Genomic DNA, 16,462 nt, shown 5'->3' on the forward strand with positions numbered 1-16,462 from the left:
ATAGAAATGAAGCATCTTTTTGAGTATTTGATATAAACAGCAGCTTGCCATGACAAAAAGAAAGTTTACTCAAACAATGAAATATCATATCTTAAAAGATGAAAATATTTGGGATTTAGATGGCTAAGAAAAATGAAAGCATATAGAGAAATTTGTCTTGTGCTTTTCTTTTGACTTAATAGTCCACATCATCATGATCACATTTATTTACTTTTTTTTAATATTTTTTATTTATTTATTTGACAAAGAGAGAGAGATCACAAGTAGGCAGAGAGGCAGGCAGAGAGGGGGTGGAAGCAGGCTCCCCACTGAGCAGAGGCCTGACCTGAGCTGAAGGCAGAGGCTTAACCCACTGAGCCAGGCGCCCCCACATTTATTTACTTTGAGATGAGCAAGATGTATACATTTTATCATCCTAGGATAATGTGCCCCAGGCACTTGAAACTATCCCAAAGTTAAATTCAGGGGAGTCATAGACAACCAAATAACTTAAAAGCTCTTGTTTTCCCTTCTCCAGTAATTCTTCTCCAGAATTTTCAAATCCTTCTGTCATCTTTAAGGAAACATCTATGTTTTTATTCCTCAAATGCTATTACTTTAGCCATGTAATTATAAAATAAAGGGAGGAATAAAGAAAAAAGACACTATACTTTGTAATTCTTCACAATTCTAAGAGAACCAGCATTTTATGTATGTACTTAGGCTAAATAAGCAACAATAAAAATGTCCCACATGGTCCAGCAGCCTTGTACAAATCAGATTTAGTCAGGTAATGATTATCTGCTTCAGAAGTACTTTCAATCAAAGTAGCTTCTCCAAGTGAGTTTTGCCAGCGTTCTAATTCTGTTTGGAGTAAACAAACTATTTGGAGTAAATGCTATGAAATGGCCAAAGGCGTAACAATCATCCAAACATCTTCTGTGTTAGATTTAAGGCTATTTCTCTTTCTGAAAATTTGGAGGTACAGAGAAAGTGAGATTTCTCCAAACTTAAAGAGATTTTTTTTCAAAGTTTTAAGCCTTAAATATTATTTTTGTAGTCAGATAGGCCAAGTTTAACCCCAGCCCCATTCCTTGCCCACTGGATAACTCCAGACAAGAGTTTTAACCTCTCCAAATCCTAGGTTCTTCCGCTACAACATGAGGATAGCAATGTCTACACTGAAGGATGGTTGCAAGGATTAAATGAGATAATGTGTGTAAAGCTAGTCAGACACTGCTCACTACTCTGTGAGGAAAAGCAACTGCCATTGTCATTACTACTGCTGAGATCTCATTGTCTAACTTTCTAACCTTATTAATTCCGTGACCTCTTTTTTAAACAAGTTTGTGTCAGAAGATGATCCTATAATGTCTATGTGTGTCTCATAAAAATTAATCTGAACCTGAGGGAACCTTGAACTGAGTTGTTCACATGCCAGTTTAATATTTCTTTTATCTTTACTTCCCTTTCCTTTCAAAGTGAGTGTCTCCTTTCTCAGTTCAAAGTGAAGAGCAAGTGAATATTCCTCAAAAAGTGCTTTTACAACCTTTTCATTATTTGGCTGAGAACATTCTTGAGCATTTTTTATACAAATTGTGGTAATTTCACCATCCACTCTTTCCTCACAGAAAACATGACAGGTTTTCAAAGTGTTTTTGTAAAATCTGCTCTTTTTGAGGTAGAGGAAAATATCTGTGTCGAGAACAAGCGTTTCTCCTCTCCTGGTGGCCTCCGGTACTGAGGACCTGAGCGACTCTGAGGAGCTTCTTCTCTGGAGATGCCTTCTGGGGTTCTGCCTATTCGGACTTTTCCCCTCACTGATAAAATTCCTGTTTTTTTCTAAAAGAAAACTTGCTTTTAATAGCAAAGATTCTTTGAGCTTCTGGATAGCCAGAAATGATCCTTGGACGGAGATTCTTCCATTAGGTTCCAAAGGACTGAAGCGTAAAGTTGGGATTTTCCTTTTCAGATCCATTACCAGACTTTCTAGAGGGACTTGACTCCTAAAAACAGATAGATCGAGGATAGCTTCCACAGAGCTGAAGACCTAAAATTAAAGAGAGAGAAATTAAAACAGCGCTGTCAGTTCAAGCAGACTACATAAACACGTTCTTTTTCTGCCACTCTCTCTGTCTCCACAGCAGTTACCCCAAACCAAGCCCAATGGCCCAGCATAGACTGGTTTCTTGCGCCATAGCAGCCCATCAAAGGGATCCCACAACCCCATCAAGTTCACAATTTGGGATTCATAGTCCCTCACTGCATTTCCAAAAACAGAGATAGTCAAATATTTTTTAGAGACAGAATGTTATTTGAAACAAAGCCGTAAGCAAAACCCATACACTGTTGTAAGTACAGATAGCACTCTGTTCTAGCTCTTCTCTGTGGACGGGATCCCCTTAGAAAGCCCTTCTGGCAAAGTTCATCAGAAGCTGCCCAGAACCCTGAGTTTCTTAGTGTATGGTTTTAAACCAGTGAATTTTAACTCTTTCCTCCTATATCTACTCTCCTGCCTCTTTAAAATCTTTTTAATGTTCATCTTAATTGGGTTTTTGTCCCCAAATAAGTCTTTAGGTAGATAACTGACATCCTCCATATAAGCATAAAAGCGCTTGCTTGAAAGCATCAAGAAACATACACAGAAACATAAAATAGGCCAGACAATAAGCAAAACATTTCAAGACACACGTTTGGCATTTAACAATGACTCAGGTTAGCAAGGGTGCATTTTCTTTGGTAGGAATCACGAGATGAGAGTGCTTTGTGTCGCCTGTGTAAGGAACACAGAGAAGAAACATGATCCAGGGGGCACCTTGGTGGCTCAGTTGGTAAAATGACTGCCTTCAGCTCAGGTTATGACCCCAGAGTCCTGGGATGAAGCCCTGCGTCAAACCCCATGAATCCCATGTCAGGCTCTCTGCTCAGTGGGGAGTTTGCTTGCCTCTCTGCATCTTCCCCTGCTCATGCTCTCTCTCTCACAGACTCTCTCTCTTTCAGATAATTAATTAATTAATTAAAATCAGGAGGGAAGGAAGGGAGGGCGGAGGAGGGGAAGAAGGGAGGCACGAGGGAAGGGAGGGAAGAGATCCAGGACCGCCAGTATCATACCTCACCTTTTCATGGCAATGAGGGTCTGTGAACGGAGTAGATCCAGACTCTTCTACCTGACAGCGTTCCTGTTTTCTGTTGACATTCTCTACACATAAGCAGAAACATTGCCATCAGAAGTGTTTGTGGGATGACACACTAATAATTACTTAAGTTATTAATAATAAAAATCTTCAACTCTGTTATTTCACATACCTTATTTTTTTCTACACTTTTCCTTTAAATTCAACATTTAAATAGTTTTCCCTTTTACTTTAAAATTCATTTTTTGTGTAACTATGATCCTAATCATATTTTTTAAAACACGTAAGTGTGTATACATATGTATATATGTATACATATATATGAATAAAACACAAAAACCTAAGAGGAAATTCTCCCTCTGTTAATTATGGCCACAAGGAGACCACCTTCTAGAATCCGGATATCACACTATCCTGGTTTTCTTCAAAACTCACTGTGCCCTTTGCTAATTCTTTTTCTCTTCCCATTTTCTATATGTTAGCATGCCTTAGGCCTCAGGCCTTGTATCTCTTAGCAAACGTACACCCAGTCAAGGGTTCATCTTGACAATCCCACAGCTTTAGATACTAGCTCCAGATGTATCTTGCAAATTCTATCTTTGGCCTTGACTTTCCTTTGCTTTTGGAAATCTCTACTTCATTATGCAGATAAACGTCTCCCTGACCAGAGTTCGACTCTTGATAACCATCCCCCTCCCAAAAGTACTCTTCCTCCAGTGTTCCACATCTAAGAACATGACATCTAACCTGTCAGCAAATCATGAATGGCCACTGGGTCTCAATCACCAGCCCTGTTAACACCCTAGTCAAAACCAGCAATGACTACTAGCTCCTGTTCTCCACACCACTGCCAGAGGGATCACCCAAGAAAAGGTAGTCACACTTTGACAGTCATCTGCTCAAATCCCTCCCTCTCCCCCAGAATAAAATCCAGACACCTTGCCTTCACTTACAGGCTGCTTAATATATACTGGTCCCCAGCCTCTCATCTGACCCATCTCCTTTTACTCTCTCCTTACTGGCTCTGCCCCGGCCACTTGGGCCACCTTGCTATCTTCAAAATGCCCAGCATGCTACCCTCTCAGAGGTTTTCCCAGCCCTTCCCTTGCCTTAGAATGTTCTTGACCCTTATCTGCACATTCCCTTACCTCATGCACATGTCTGCTCAAATGTCACCTAAAGGGAATATTTCCCCACCCATTCGATCTAATAAAATAGCCCTCTCCATCCCATTCCATCCCTTTATTGTTTTATATTTTTTCATAGTATTCACATTATATGTTAATATACACAAATTAATATATAAATGTAATAAATAAATATATAAACCCAAATAAATATAAATATATAAATAATATATAAATGTGCAAATTAATAAAACACCCAATGCAATATATATTCATTTATTGCTTTTTTATTATCTATCCAGCATGGATGTATGCTTCAGGAAAGAAAACATTTTGCCTATTTCACTCACTGCTGTATCCAGAAAGCCTAGAATGGGGCCTGGCAAATAATAAGCACTCACAAATATTTGTGAATAAATGAATGAATGAGCCTTCTCTTTCTCTCTCTGAGTTATCAATTCAACATTTGAAAAACTAGCTTCCAAAAACACCATAATCCCATAGTAGCCATAAGAAGGAGCCCCTTCTACCATCCCCTACCTGAACATTGCCAATGGGAAGGAAGGAATGAATGAATGGTGACAGATAAAGGTACCCTGATAATCCACAGTCTCTTAGGTCTCTCTCTAGATCCTATCTTCCCTCAAGCAAAACAAGGTGTTTTCTTCTGCCAGTCACTGAACTGTTGAGAAGGCTGCCCCCTCCATGAGCCTGAAGGGATGAATATGTTCTGCAGACCCAACGTCCTCACCTATGTCAGGGCTGGAGGTAAAGAACAGAATGGCTCCATCTGATATCAGATCCAAGCCATGTTTCTCCAGTCTATTACCAGTGATAAAGCCAACACTATGTTAAAATATCCTTTTGTTGGTTTGAACAGAGAGAAGCAAATGGTATGATGATATTGCTGAAGTCACTTGAAAATTCCCAAAGCGGTCATCTAATTTGTGAGATTATAGATTATTTTTGTGGGGATTTCTTTTCTGTATTTTACAAGTTCTCTACAACAAAATGTATCACTTTTTTCCCCAAGATCTAGATAGATTCCAAATATAGAAGGAAAGAAGTTTTCAAGAATTTGGCAGTTACTACCAACTTCATCATGTACCATTTTACATATATTCTTGTTAATGCAATATTGTACCACTTTTGTATTCAGAATAGAATAATATTTTCAAAAAGCTACTTTAAACTTTACCAATCCCATGAATCATTTTAATGAAATTCAGTTTTTAATTTCATTTCAGAAGTATTTCTAAGTTTATAAAATTTGATTTGGAAGTACCTTTTTTTCCTTTGAACCTCACATTTGCAACTCCCCTGGCTTTTATTGGATTTATCACATTTCCAACAACCCCACTTTCATTCTTAACATCTTGGAAGTGAGTCTTCATTACTGTGGTCCTTAATTGATCATTAAAAAGTTCAGCCAAATGACCAGCAACTGCAGCTGTTCTTTCAGAAGTTTTGGATTCCTTGCCTTCCAAAACGGATGCCTGTAAGAGAAAGAGTAGGATAGTTTTTAAATATAAAAATAAGATTCAACTTAATATAGGCATTTCACACACCAGTGAGGGAGAGGCTATTTTATTCAATAAAGGTGTTAGTACAGTTGATCAGATACTTGAAAAAAAGAATTAAGGATAGATCTTTGCTTCACATCATATGCCACATGTATTTGAGAATTAAATGTAAAAAGTGAACTCTTCATTTGTTTTATAAATGGAAAGCATTTGTTAATATTTGTCTGATTTTAGAAAGGCCCAAAAGTAATGGCAGTCCCAAAGGAAGAAATCAGAGATACAAAATTTTAAAAATTAAGTTTAAAAGCAAATCAAGGTAACCACCAAATATGGTAGTTTGGAGATGGCTGTATGTTTTGTTGATTGTATAGTCCCACAGTACATAAGCCAATAATAAATACATCTCTACTTTTTTTTCCAGAATTAGAAAAAAGATACCATTTAAAAAAAAAAAAAAAAAAAACAGCAATCATACTGGGGCTGCAGTAGAGTAAATCCTGCCCTCCTGTACATATCTGAGCTGGAATTCAACTACTGAGAGTATATGCTATTGCAGACCCCGCCATCATACCAGCACAGAGTACCAGCTCCCAGTAGATACCTCCCTGAGCTCACTTTCTTTGAACTTCTTATTTTACCCAGGTAAGAGGCTTCTATTTCAATGTTTTGACTTATTCCCCAGCCCATTTAGGAAAGTGGACCCATAAGCTGCTCCCAGTGCTTACATAGGTAGTCCAACCCAATTATACCAAAGCTCAGACTTAATCTATCCTAAATTATCCCCAGGGAGGACAGGATATCTCATGAGCCTGAATAGGGGTTAACAGGTCACAAAGATGTTTTGGGCTCTGAGCTCAGAGGACTCTGTACGCAGAACAGGACTTCACTGAGGACAAGCAAGCTACTTTTGACGTCCCAGGTCAAGAAAATAGTCTAGGTACATAATATCCTGTCCATCCGAATGGCACCTTGAAATGAAAGCAAAAGAATAAAAAAGGCTGAGGTCAAATTTTAATTAATGGCCAAATTTAATTAAAAATGCAAAAGAAGAGTTCAGAACAACAGCAAAGGGACAGAGGGACAGGGGATGAAAATGGCTCATGTTGAGACATATAAAACAAAGGGAGTGCCTCCTGAAAATGAAACTTATAATGATCTACTAAATATTTGTTACAGAAAATACTTTTAATAGAGGAAAACAGAGTTTCTTAAAATATTCACAACTAGATCACATAGGAAACAGTAAAAATATATGTTTTCCTCCATCCTAGTCCCAATTGGTATAATGTAATAATCCCAAAATAGTTCTTCCTAGCAGAGGAAAAAAAATGACAAGAGATTTTTTAGATTTTTCAGGAATTCTACTTCACTGATTTGTCTCTATACAACACTAGCTGGTCCACACCAATCTCAATGGTTCCATGGCTTGTCAATGAGTTTCCTGTTTGCCTTTCATCAATGTCAAAGAAAAACTTTCCATTAATTTAAATTCAGAAAATCTTAATCCACCTCTGCCCTCAACGATACTAATTCCATATTTCTTTATTTAAGTGTCTGCATTTCATTTATCTTTGAAATCAAAGGAACTCTCCCTGACGACTACCAATCTCTTCTATCCAGCATTAAGAAAAGGGGTTCTTGGAAATAACCCCGCCAAGAACTACCGCAGAGATATAGGATTTTGAAACAAGAGCAGCATTTTGGCCAAAAGTTATTAGGTGATGACATTTTCCCAGTATCCGTGATATACTTAAGACACTTTGACAGTAGTGTCAGAAAGCTAAAAGCTATAGAGAAAAACTGAGTTTTTAAGGAAGGCACTGGAGAGAAATAAGATTCATGCCCTGTGTTCGTATATATTTCCTTTTTTAAAAAGTAGTTATTTTCATTGACGTTGCCGTTGCTGCTGCCAGTAAACAAAATCGTACTGAGACCTCTCGATGGCATTGGCATCTCCGGGACCCGAGCCGTTAAAGGCCCTGCCACGCTCTCAAGCGCTCTATGGAAAGGACACGGAAGGCTCAGTCTTGAACTTGCTAACGGTCTTGCTAGCCAGCACAGATGGTGAAAACACGGAGCCCTTTGTCCTTGGAGGCAGAGCTAAGGCCACAGAGAATTCCCACTAATGCAGACAAGACATCGGGATGCCTTCCCAGCTTGAATCCTTGGCTCGACTCCTCGCCGGCCCTTCTCAAAAGGAAACAGCGGCCTCCGTTTCTGGGTTCTTCTCTCCGCCCGGGCTCCCCCATGCAGTGGGAGGCCACAGTTAAGCCCAACCAGCCTGCGAAGCGACTTCTCGACGAGGCAGCTGTGCCCCGGAGCAGGAGACTCCGGGTGCGGGCGGCGGCAAGGCGTGCCCCGGCCTCGAGCCTCTCCCTCACCGCCCGCTGTGAATGCACCGCGCGCGCCGCACCGCCGCAGGAGCAGGTGCAGAGCGGTCGGGGCCGCGTCTGCGGGCGGGTGGGCCTCCGGGCCAGGGGACGCTCCGCCCGCACCCGGCTCCCGCGCGCGCCGCCCGGGACAGCTCTGCACCCGCGCCGGCCCCGCTCCGCGCCCGTCTGGGGGACCGGGGCGACGGGCGGGAACGACCCTGCGCCGCAAAATGCAAAACAAAAGCAACTTGCCATGGCGGAGGAGAGACGCGCCTTCGGCCGCCGGCAGGGCCCACCCGACTCTAGCACAGCGCGGGCCGCAGGGAGGCCCCGCAGGCAGGTTTTGCTTTCAGTTTCGGCTGCGGCTAGCTCGGAGACAATGTGAGAAGAGACGGCCCCTCCACGGCCTCCCCCTGCTCCGCGCCTCGCGGCCTCCGAGCGCGAGCGGAAGCTCTGACCTGGGCCGCCTGCTGCCTGGATAGTTTCACAGCGTTTGAAACTCGCGCGGGAGGGGCGCCGGCAGGAATCCCGGCAGTCATTCGGGGACTCCCCGGGTGCTGTGTCTGTCCCGTGCTCAGTGGAAATCCGGACCTCCTTTTTGCGCCCTCGGCTTCCCTGTCGCGGGACTTCCCACCACCCCACACCTGTTCCTCCTCTGCCTCGCCTGCCAGCGCAGGGCCAGTCGCGCCGCGGCCAGGGACACAGGGCACGGGCTGAAAAGCGTAGGGCCCCTGTCAAGAGACAGCTCCCCGGCTTGTCCACGCCGGTCTGACTCCAGTCTGGCACCTAGGGGGACACGAGTAATCTACCTACAGGGCTTCGCAGTCCAAGAGAGCACGAAGAGGAAAGGCAAATGGCTGGCAAACGTGAAGAAGCTTGGCTCCACTCCAAAGAAATACAGACTGAAGTCCTCCCGAGATCCCTTTTCTCCACGATGAGGGTGGTAGAAATTAAAAAGTATAGTGATACCCAGTGTTAGCCAGAGTGTGAGGAAGCGTCCGTGTTGCTGCAAGCGTAGATGGGTGCGACCATTTCTAAGGAGTTGGGCCCCTTTCAAAATTTAAAGTGTGAAATGAGTGCGGAAATGCATAGACTGAGCAGTTCCACTCTCAGAACTGAAGTTCCAGAGCCCAAGTCGAAGATACTGTACACAGATGCCAACTGTGCGTTGCTTTAATATGTGTCATTTTGGTTAAGTTTTTCACTCAGTCCGTGAATAGAGCTAATTATTATGTGGCTGATGGCACATCTATATGGCCTGAGACTATGATAATTTTAAACAGGTGGAGGTTATCTATACGTAATTCCCCAACTCAGACTTTATCTTCAGATTCCTGTTATCTAAGGGCCCAGTTGTATGTGTAACAAGCATGTGAAATTTAACGAGACCAAGCAAAACTCTCCTTCCACCCTTTCTTCCCTCTCAGTACATCGTAACACTACCCACCCAGGAGCCCAAGCTCATGACTCACTGGTCTTCTGTGATTCCTCTTTTCCTTAGCTCTGTTTAGGACATTCCATAAACACACACTCTCTCCAACCCCACCTTCACCAGCCAGGTCAAGCCCGCATCCAGCCTCGTTCCCCTTCAATTCATTCTGGATACCACACACCAAACAATTCTTTTTTAAGGTAAGTCAGGTTTGTTCCCTATTTAAACACTTTGATGTCTTCCCATTGCACGGGAATACTGCACATTGGTTTTATTTATTTATCTATTACTTTAAATTCCCATTGCGCCTTAAATAAAATTTACATTTCTCACCAGGAAAGAAAAATGGCCTTGATCTACTTTCTATGGCTAGGCCCCCTAAACTGTCCTCACGCCCTCTGTTCTGACCACACAAGAAGCCATCTAACTGGAGACTTTTCTTGCCCTTGGTTATTGTTTGTTTTGTTTTGTCTTTTTAATTTATTTGACAGAAAGAGCACAAGCAGGGAGAAGCACAAAAGGGAGAAGCAGGATCCCCGCTGAGCAGGGCCCCTGATGTGGGGGCTTGGCTTGATCCCAGGACCTGAGCCGAAGACAGACACTTAACTGGACCGAGCCACCCAGACGCCCCTTGCCCTTGGTTCTTTGTCCAGGCTGGATAGCTCCTCCCTGATCTTCACTTTTCTGACCCCTTGCTGTGACTAAAGTCTTAGCTCAAATGACCCCTCTTCAAAGAGACTGCTTCTAATTACCCTGTCTGAATTTGTTCCCCCCTCCCCAGTTAATTGTTATACTATCACCCTGTCACTCTGTCTTAATAGCATCACCCCTTTCTAAAAATATCTTCATATATTTATTGTTTTTCTCACTTGTCTCCCCCAACATGGTAGACATTAGTACTGTTCACCAGTGTTGCTTGATCTCAATTCAGGCACCTGGAGGCATTGCCCTTCCTCAGCCTTTGATTTCGTCAAGGCCATATCATTCATTCAGCCTGTGAAAGAGAGGAGACCTGACATGTCTCCTATTTGGGTGAAGTGTTCCATTGGCAGCACAAGAGTCTCCAATGCTCTCTTCTTGTCCTTGGTGCTCAAAGAAGAATGCATTGAAGGGAACATGCACCACTGAGCCAATATGCAGAACACATTTGCACTAGAGAGCCGCCTGGACCCATAACAAAATATATATGAATGAAAAAGTTCTGATGTTTTAAGCTACTGAATTTTTTTCAGCAACATCACCTAGCATACGCTAAGATAGTCCACTAGAATTAAAGAACACCATGAAAATATTTGCAAATTACACATCTAATAAAAGATCTGTATCTATAATATACAAAGAACTATTACAACACAAAAATAAGAAGACAATTCAACTTAAAAATGGACAAAAATTGAATAATAGACTTTTTTTTTCAAAGATACATGAATGGATAATATGCACATGAAAATACACTCAGCATCATTGGTCATTAAAGAAATGCAAATTAAAACCACAATGACATACCACTCCACACTGACTAAAATGGCTGTAATCAAAAAGACAGATAATAACATGTTGTCAAAGTGGAGAAAGGAGAACTCTCATACATCGCTGGTGGGAAAGTAAAATGTTACAGCCACCTTTTTAAACAGTTTAGCAGTTCTCAAAAATTTAAGCATAAATTTACCACGTGACCAGGAAATTTTACTCGTTGAGAACTACCCAAGAGAAATGAAAACATCATGTCCAAACTAAGACTGCCAGTGTTCATAACAGCATTATATATAATAGCCAAGAAGTAGAAATAACCCAAATGACCATCAATTGCTTGAAGGATAAACAAAATGCACCATATATATATATAGTATATATATATACTATATATATATATTTACAATGTAATACTGCTCAGCAATAAAAAGGGGTGAACTACTAATACATGATACAAAGATGAAGCTCAAAAACATCGACGAAGTGAAAAAGTCTGACACAAAAGGTCATATGTTGTATACTTCTGTTTAACCAGAAAAGACAAACATATGAAGAGAGAAAGCAGAAAAGATGTGCTTTGGGCCGGAGGTGGGAACAAAGATTAACTGTAAATGGACACGAGCACCACGAGCCAAGCTGGGACACTCTCCAAGGAATAACAAGAGATCTAGGATTAGAGTTAGGAAGTCTACCCATGTGTGCCATGGAACCTTAGAATGACCCTTAACCTTGTATGTTCCAACTATTCCAGCTTGTACGTGCTGACAGGACGCAGGAAAATGCTACCCCCAAAATATGACAGCTTGACATACTGAATTTTCAAACTGAGGGAATAAAAGAAAGGACATGTGCAAGAAAGACTTTCTGACATTCCCCTGAAGCAGGTCATAAAACTCTCCAGTGTTTTATGGAACCCTCATTCTTCCCTGTATCCAAAAGAAAGGAACAGCTTTACCTCCAAAGACAAAAGGACACAGAAAGGAATCTGAATGAACAGGCCTTGCTGTTTCCCTTAGTGTTTATTACACTTAGCGAACACTCTTCGTCCTAACATCTTTGACTTTTTATGACTTCACACTCATCATCAGCTTTAGCATAAAAACACTCAGGTTTAATAATTTCTTGGGGTCTTCATCTCCTTATGAAGGCTCCCGTATCACAGAAAATTTATATTAAATACATGTCTGTACTATTCTCCTGTTAATTTGGTTTAATTTTCAGATCTAGTCAGGGACTCTAGGAGGGTTAGGGAAAACTTTTTCTTCCCCTAATGTGCCAAAAAATCCTTGAGCAAACATGACTCCAAATGTGGTCAAAATAATTCTAGCAGCTTATTACTGAAAAGGCATCCAAAAAAATGTTTTAATCTCTTACAGCCCCAGTTACGAGGCCTCCCATCTCACTGCACTTTGCTCTGAATCACAGCTTAAGGAAATGAAATTGACATTTTCCTGGATGTTTTTAATTTGTGATACCAAAAAAACAAAAACGAAACCCATTACTTGGTATTTCATCTGTATCTTGTTATTTAATTTCATAAGATGTATATATTGTGAAGACTTCTAAAAATAGCATAAGAAAATCAGTACCCAATGCTGAAAGGGAGCAATGAAATTGTCCTTACTGTACTTAAAATAAAAGTACACACTGAGGGGCGCCTGGGTGGCTCAGTCATTAAGGTCTGGTTTCTGCTTGGGTCATGATCCCAGGGGCTTGGGATGGTGGTCCCCCACCACCCCACACTGGGCTCCTTGCTCAGCAGGGAGCTGATTCTTTCTCTGCTTGTGTTCCCTCTCTCGCTGTCTCTCTGTCAAATAAATAGATATATTTTCAAAAAAAAAAAAAAAAGTACACACTGATGCCTACCTTTCTGGAAAGCACTTGCAGCCATATATATCAAGATCCTTGAAAGAATTTATATCCTTCACCCTATCAACCTAGTAATTATCACCGTGAGATAAGATTAGAATTGCAGAAAAACATTTGTATTCCAGGATATAAAAGGGTTTATTTACATCAAAGCACTTATAAATGTGGAATTTGGAAGCAATCTAATGTCCTACAATGAGAAATAATAACCCTAGAAATAGGGTATAGTCACAAAATGAAATGTGATATATGGTTGGGGGAAAAGAATTGGAAAGGAGGACATAAAAATGTTACCATTATCTGGGTGTGATTATACTTTGTGTATCTTTCAAGAATGAGCATCTTTTTTTTACAATACCAACCAGATATCATTAATGCTATTCATTGTACAGTTTTGGCTTCCTGCCTTCCAAGCATACAGTAGAATTATACATCCAAGCTCCTTTATGGTTGGGTGGGACCATATACTTAGTTCTGGCTGAGTTGCAAATGAAAGGGACATTTGCGGACCAAGAATTTAATTGCTATTTCAAGACCCTTCAAAGCTCTTTTCTTCTGGCATGACATCCGGCAGTAAATTGATGGCTGCTGGGATGCTTGGGTGGTGCAGTCGGTTAAGTGTCTGACTCCACATTTCCGCTCAGGTTGTGATCTCATTGTCATGAGATGGAGTCTTCAGTCGGACTCTGTGCTGAGCAGGAAGTCTACTTGGGAGTCTCTCTCCCTCTGCCCCTCCCACTTCTGCTGTCTCTCTCACTCTGAAATAAATAAATAAGTCTTTTTTTTTTTCTTTTAATTTTTCTAACCCTTCTCATTTCTTTTTTTTTTTTTTTAAGATTTTAATTTATTTGACAGACAGAGATTACAAGTAGGCAGAGCAGCAGACAGAGAGAGGAGGAAGCACGCTCCCTGCTGAGCAGAGAGCCCAATGTGGGGCTCGATCCCAGGACCCTGGGATCATAACCTGAGCCGAAGGCAGAGGCTTTAACCCACTGAGCCACCCAGGCGCCCCAAAAAATAAGTCTTAAAAAAAAAAAAAAAAGTTTGTGGTTGCTGTTATATCCCTGTGAATGTCTACCCTGAGCATTCTTTTTGTTGACCCATCATGGACCAAGGAGTAGAATTTTGTTCTGGTCTCTGAAATTAAGACATAATTTGTCACACAGATATCATATAATTTATCCTGATTGATATACAATTGGTTTTCTGGAGCATTGCTAAACTCAAAAGAAAGAAAAAAAAAAAGACAATCCACAACACAATCAAAATACATGGCTTTGGTTGAGGGGCAGGTAATTAGAAAATAATTATCAGAGATTAGAAGGTTGGTGATTCATATTATGTAGTGGAAAAACATTTGGTAAAGCTGTCACATGTGATAGCTTGGAAGGCAGATTATGTACCTAATTAGATTGTAGGTTTTTTTTTTTTTTAATGGTGTGAAAAAGCAAAATTAGTAGCATATGTCTGTTACTATTGAGTGCGTTTGACAACGTAATATAAAAAAGAAATGAGCTTAGAAAAGAATCAGCCAGAATGAAAGGGAATAGAGAAATCTGGAAATATGGGAACATGTAGGATGGAAGAAACAATACTTCTATTCTCAAATGATAAAAACTTCGAGTAACAAAGGCTCCCACTTTACTGCAAAGATCAAATCAAAAATCAAGCTTTGGATCTCTGAACAGATTAAAGTCCCTCAGAACAACAACAACAACAAAAACAATTGCAGGCTGCTGAATTTCGGCTAGACAAAATGGCTCAGGCAACAGAAACTGTAAGTGGTCTGATAGACCAAAGTACCTACAATTAAGTAAAGAGACAGAAGAATAGGACAAGAAAGCAGAGAATTATAGCAACTCTAAGAAGTGAGTCTAGTATGATAACATAACACAACACAATAAAAAAGTAATAATAATCTAAAAAATAATAATAAAACGTGAGTCTAGAAAAAACTGTCAGTGTTGCCATTAGTACATATAAGCTGACCAAAATAAAATAGATTAGAAACCTGGGGTGCCTGGGTGGCTCAGTGGGTTAAGTCTCTGCCTTCAGCTGAGGTCATGATCTCAGGGTCCTGGGGGATCAAGCCCCACATCAGCCTCTCAGCTCAGCAGGGAACCTATTCCCCCTCTCTCTCTCTCTCACTTTGTCGAATAAATAAAATCTTTTTAAAAATTAAAAAAATAAAATAAAATAGATTAGAAACCCATTACATTTGGGGCTTTTATTTTTTTTTTAATATTTTATTTATTTATTTGACACAGAGAGAGCCCAAGCAGGGGGACTGACAGGCAGAGGGAGAAGCAGGCCCAGACAGAGAGAGAAAGGGGGAAGCAGGCTCCCTGGTGAGCAGAGAGCTGGATGCGGGGCTCGATGTGTGGCTCGATCCCAGGACCCTGAGACCATGACCTGAGCTGAAGGAAGAGGCTTTAACCCACTGAGCCACCCAAGCATCCCTCTTTTGGTAAATTTTCAAAGACAAACTTTACTTCTATAAAATCTCTAAAACAATAGAAATAAGCAGGAAAGCCAATGCTTGATTTCTGAAATCTAGCCAGATCACACAAGGGTGGAATGGTGAAAGGAGCCTAAGGGAAAAGTCCAATTTTCTACAAGAAGAAATATTTATTAAAAACCATTGTGAAGGGGCACCTGGGTGGCTCAGTGGGTTAAGCCTCTGAATTCAGCTCAGATCACAATCCCAGGGTCCTGGGATCAAGCCCACATGGGGCTCTCTCCTCAGCAGGGAACCTACTTCCCCCTCTCTCTCTGCCTGCCTCTCTGCCTACTTGTGATCTCTGTCAAATAAATAAGTTTTTTTAAAAAATCTAAAAAAAAAAAATTGTGAATATTTGGAATTGAATTAAATTATCTGTTCTACTGCCTGAAGAAGCCCCCCAAAGACAACAAAAGTGACTATTTCAAACCTCATCCTAAATATTAGGAAAAAATTCTTTCTGACTGGCAGCCTGTCACAGACTAAAAATGACACCTTTTGTGCCAATGAGACTGTATCAATCAAAATTAAATAAGTTCTTTCAATTTTTCTTAATATTTCTTAATATTCTGAATTAATTTTACCATTTCCAAAGAACAACTGACACATGAGAGATTTTTTTTCCCCTAAAACAGTGACTATGAAGAGTGCACGCTGCCCAATTTCCAGGTACCATGTCTCATTCTAAAGAGACACGTGAAAGCAATGAGTACTTCTAATGGTAGCATAACGACTTTAAAACCTAAAGACAGGGACGCCTGGGTGGCTCAGTTGGTTAAGCAGCTGCCTTCGGCTCAGGTCATGATCCCAGGGTCCTGGGATCGAGTCCCACATCGGGCTCCTTGCTCGGCAGGGAGCCTGCTTCTCCCTCTGCCTCTGCCTGCCTCTCTGTCTGCCTGTGCTCGCTCGCGCTCTCTCCCTCTGTCTCTGAAAAATAAATAAAATCTTTAAAAAAAAAAAAAAAATTAAAACCTAAAAATAAAATACCAAAAGCAAACCAAGCTTTTTTCTTTTTTTTAACGTTCTCTTTATTTTAGATGGCAGGCAGCAGCA

General features: G+C 40.9%; 1 protein-coding gene across 4 annotated transcripts; it reads right to left on the reverse strand.

Moving 5' to 3' along the window:
- Window positions 1-314: 314 nt before the first annotated feature.
- RBM43 (RNA binding motif protein 43) lies at window positions 315-11,342 on the reverse strand. 4 transcript variants are annotated; one of them, XM_032355517.1, is made up of 4 exons: window positions 10,475-11,342; window positions 5,526-5,736; window positions 3,096-3,178; window positions 315-2,029 (listed from the first exon to the last, which is right to left on the reverse strand). In XM_032355517.1, the coding sequence occupies exons 2-4, from the start codon at window positions 5,632-5,634 to the stop codon at window positions 1,280-1,282; spliced, it is 942 nt and encodes a 313-aa protein (XP_032211408.1). In that variant the 5' UTR covers window positions 5,635-5,736; window positions 10,475-11,342; the 3' UTR covers window positions 315-1,279. The 4 variants fall into 4 exon arrangements, with proteins under 4 accessions (XP_032211408.1, XP_032211409.1, XP_032211407.1 ...); XM_032355518.1 differs by lacking the exon at window positions 10,475-11,342 and adding an exon at window positions 9,105-10,039; XM_032355516.1 differs by lacking the exon at window positions 10,475-11,342 and adding an exon at window positions 8,388-9,044.
- Window positions 11,343-16,462: the final 5,120 nt, after the last annotated feature.

Source organism: Mustela erminea, chromosome 8 (genome assembly GCF_009829155.1).
Source record: "Mustela erminea isolate mMusErm1 chromosome 8, mMusErm1.Pri, whole genome shotgun sequence".
Classification (NCBI taxonomy): Eukaryota; Metazoa; Chordata; class Mammalia; order Carnivora; family Mustelidae; genus Mustela; species Mustela erminea.

Bases quoted from the DNA above. Each gene is read 5' to 3' on its own strand.
- RBM43 (XM_032355516.1), bottom strand. The intron at 3,179-5,525 runs GTACTTCCAAAT...GCTTATGTGTAG, and splicing joins GAGGTTCAAAGGAAAAAAAG to AGAATGTCAACAGAAAACAG. The intron at 2,030-3,095 runs GTGAGGTATGAT...CTTTAATTTTAG, and splicing joins ACCCTCATTGCCATGAAAAG to GTCTTCAGCTCTGTGGAAGC.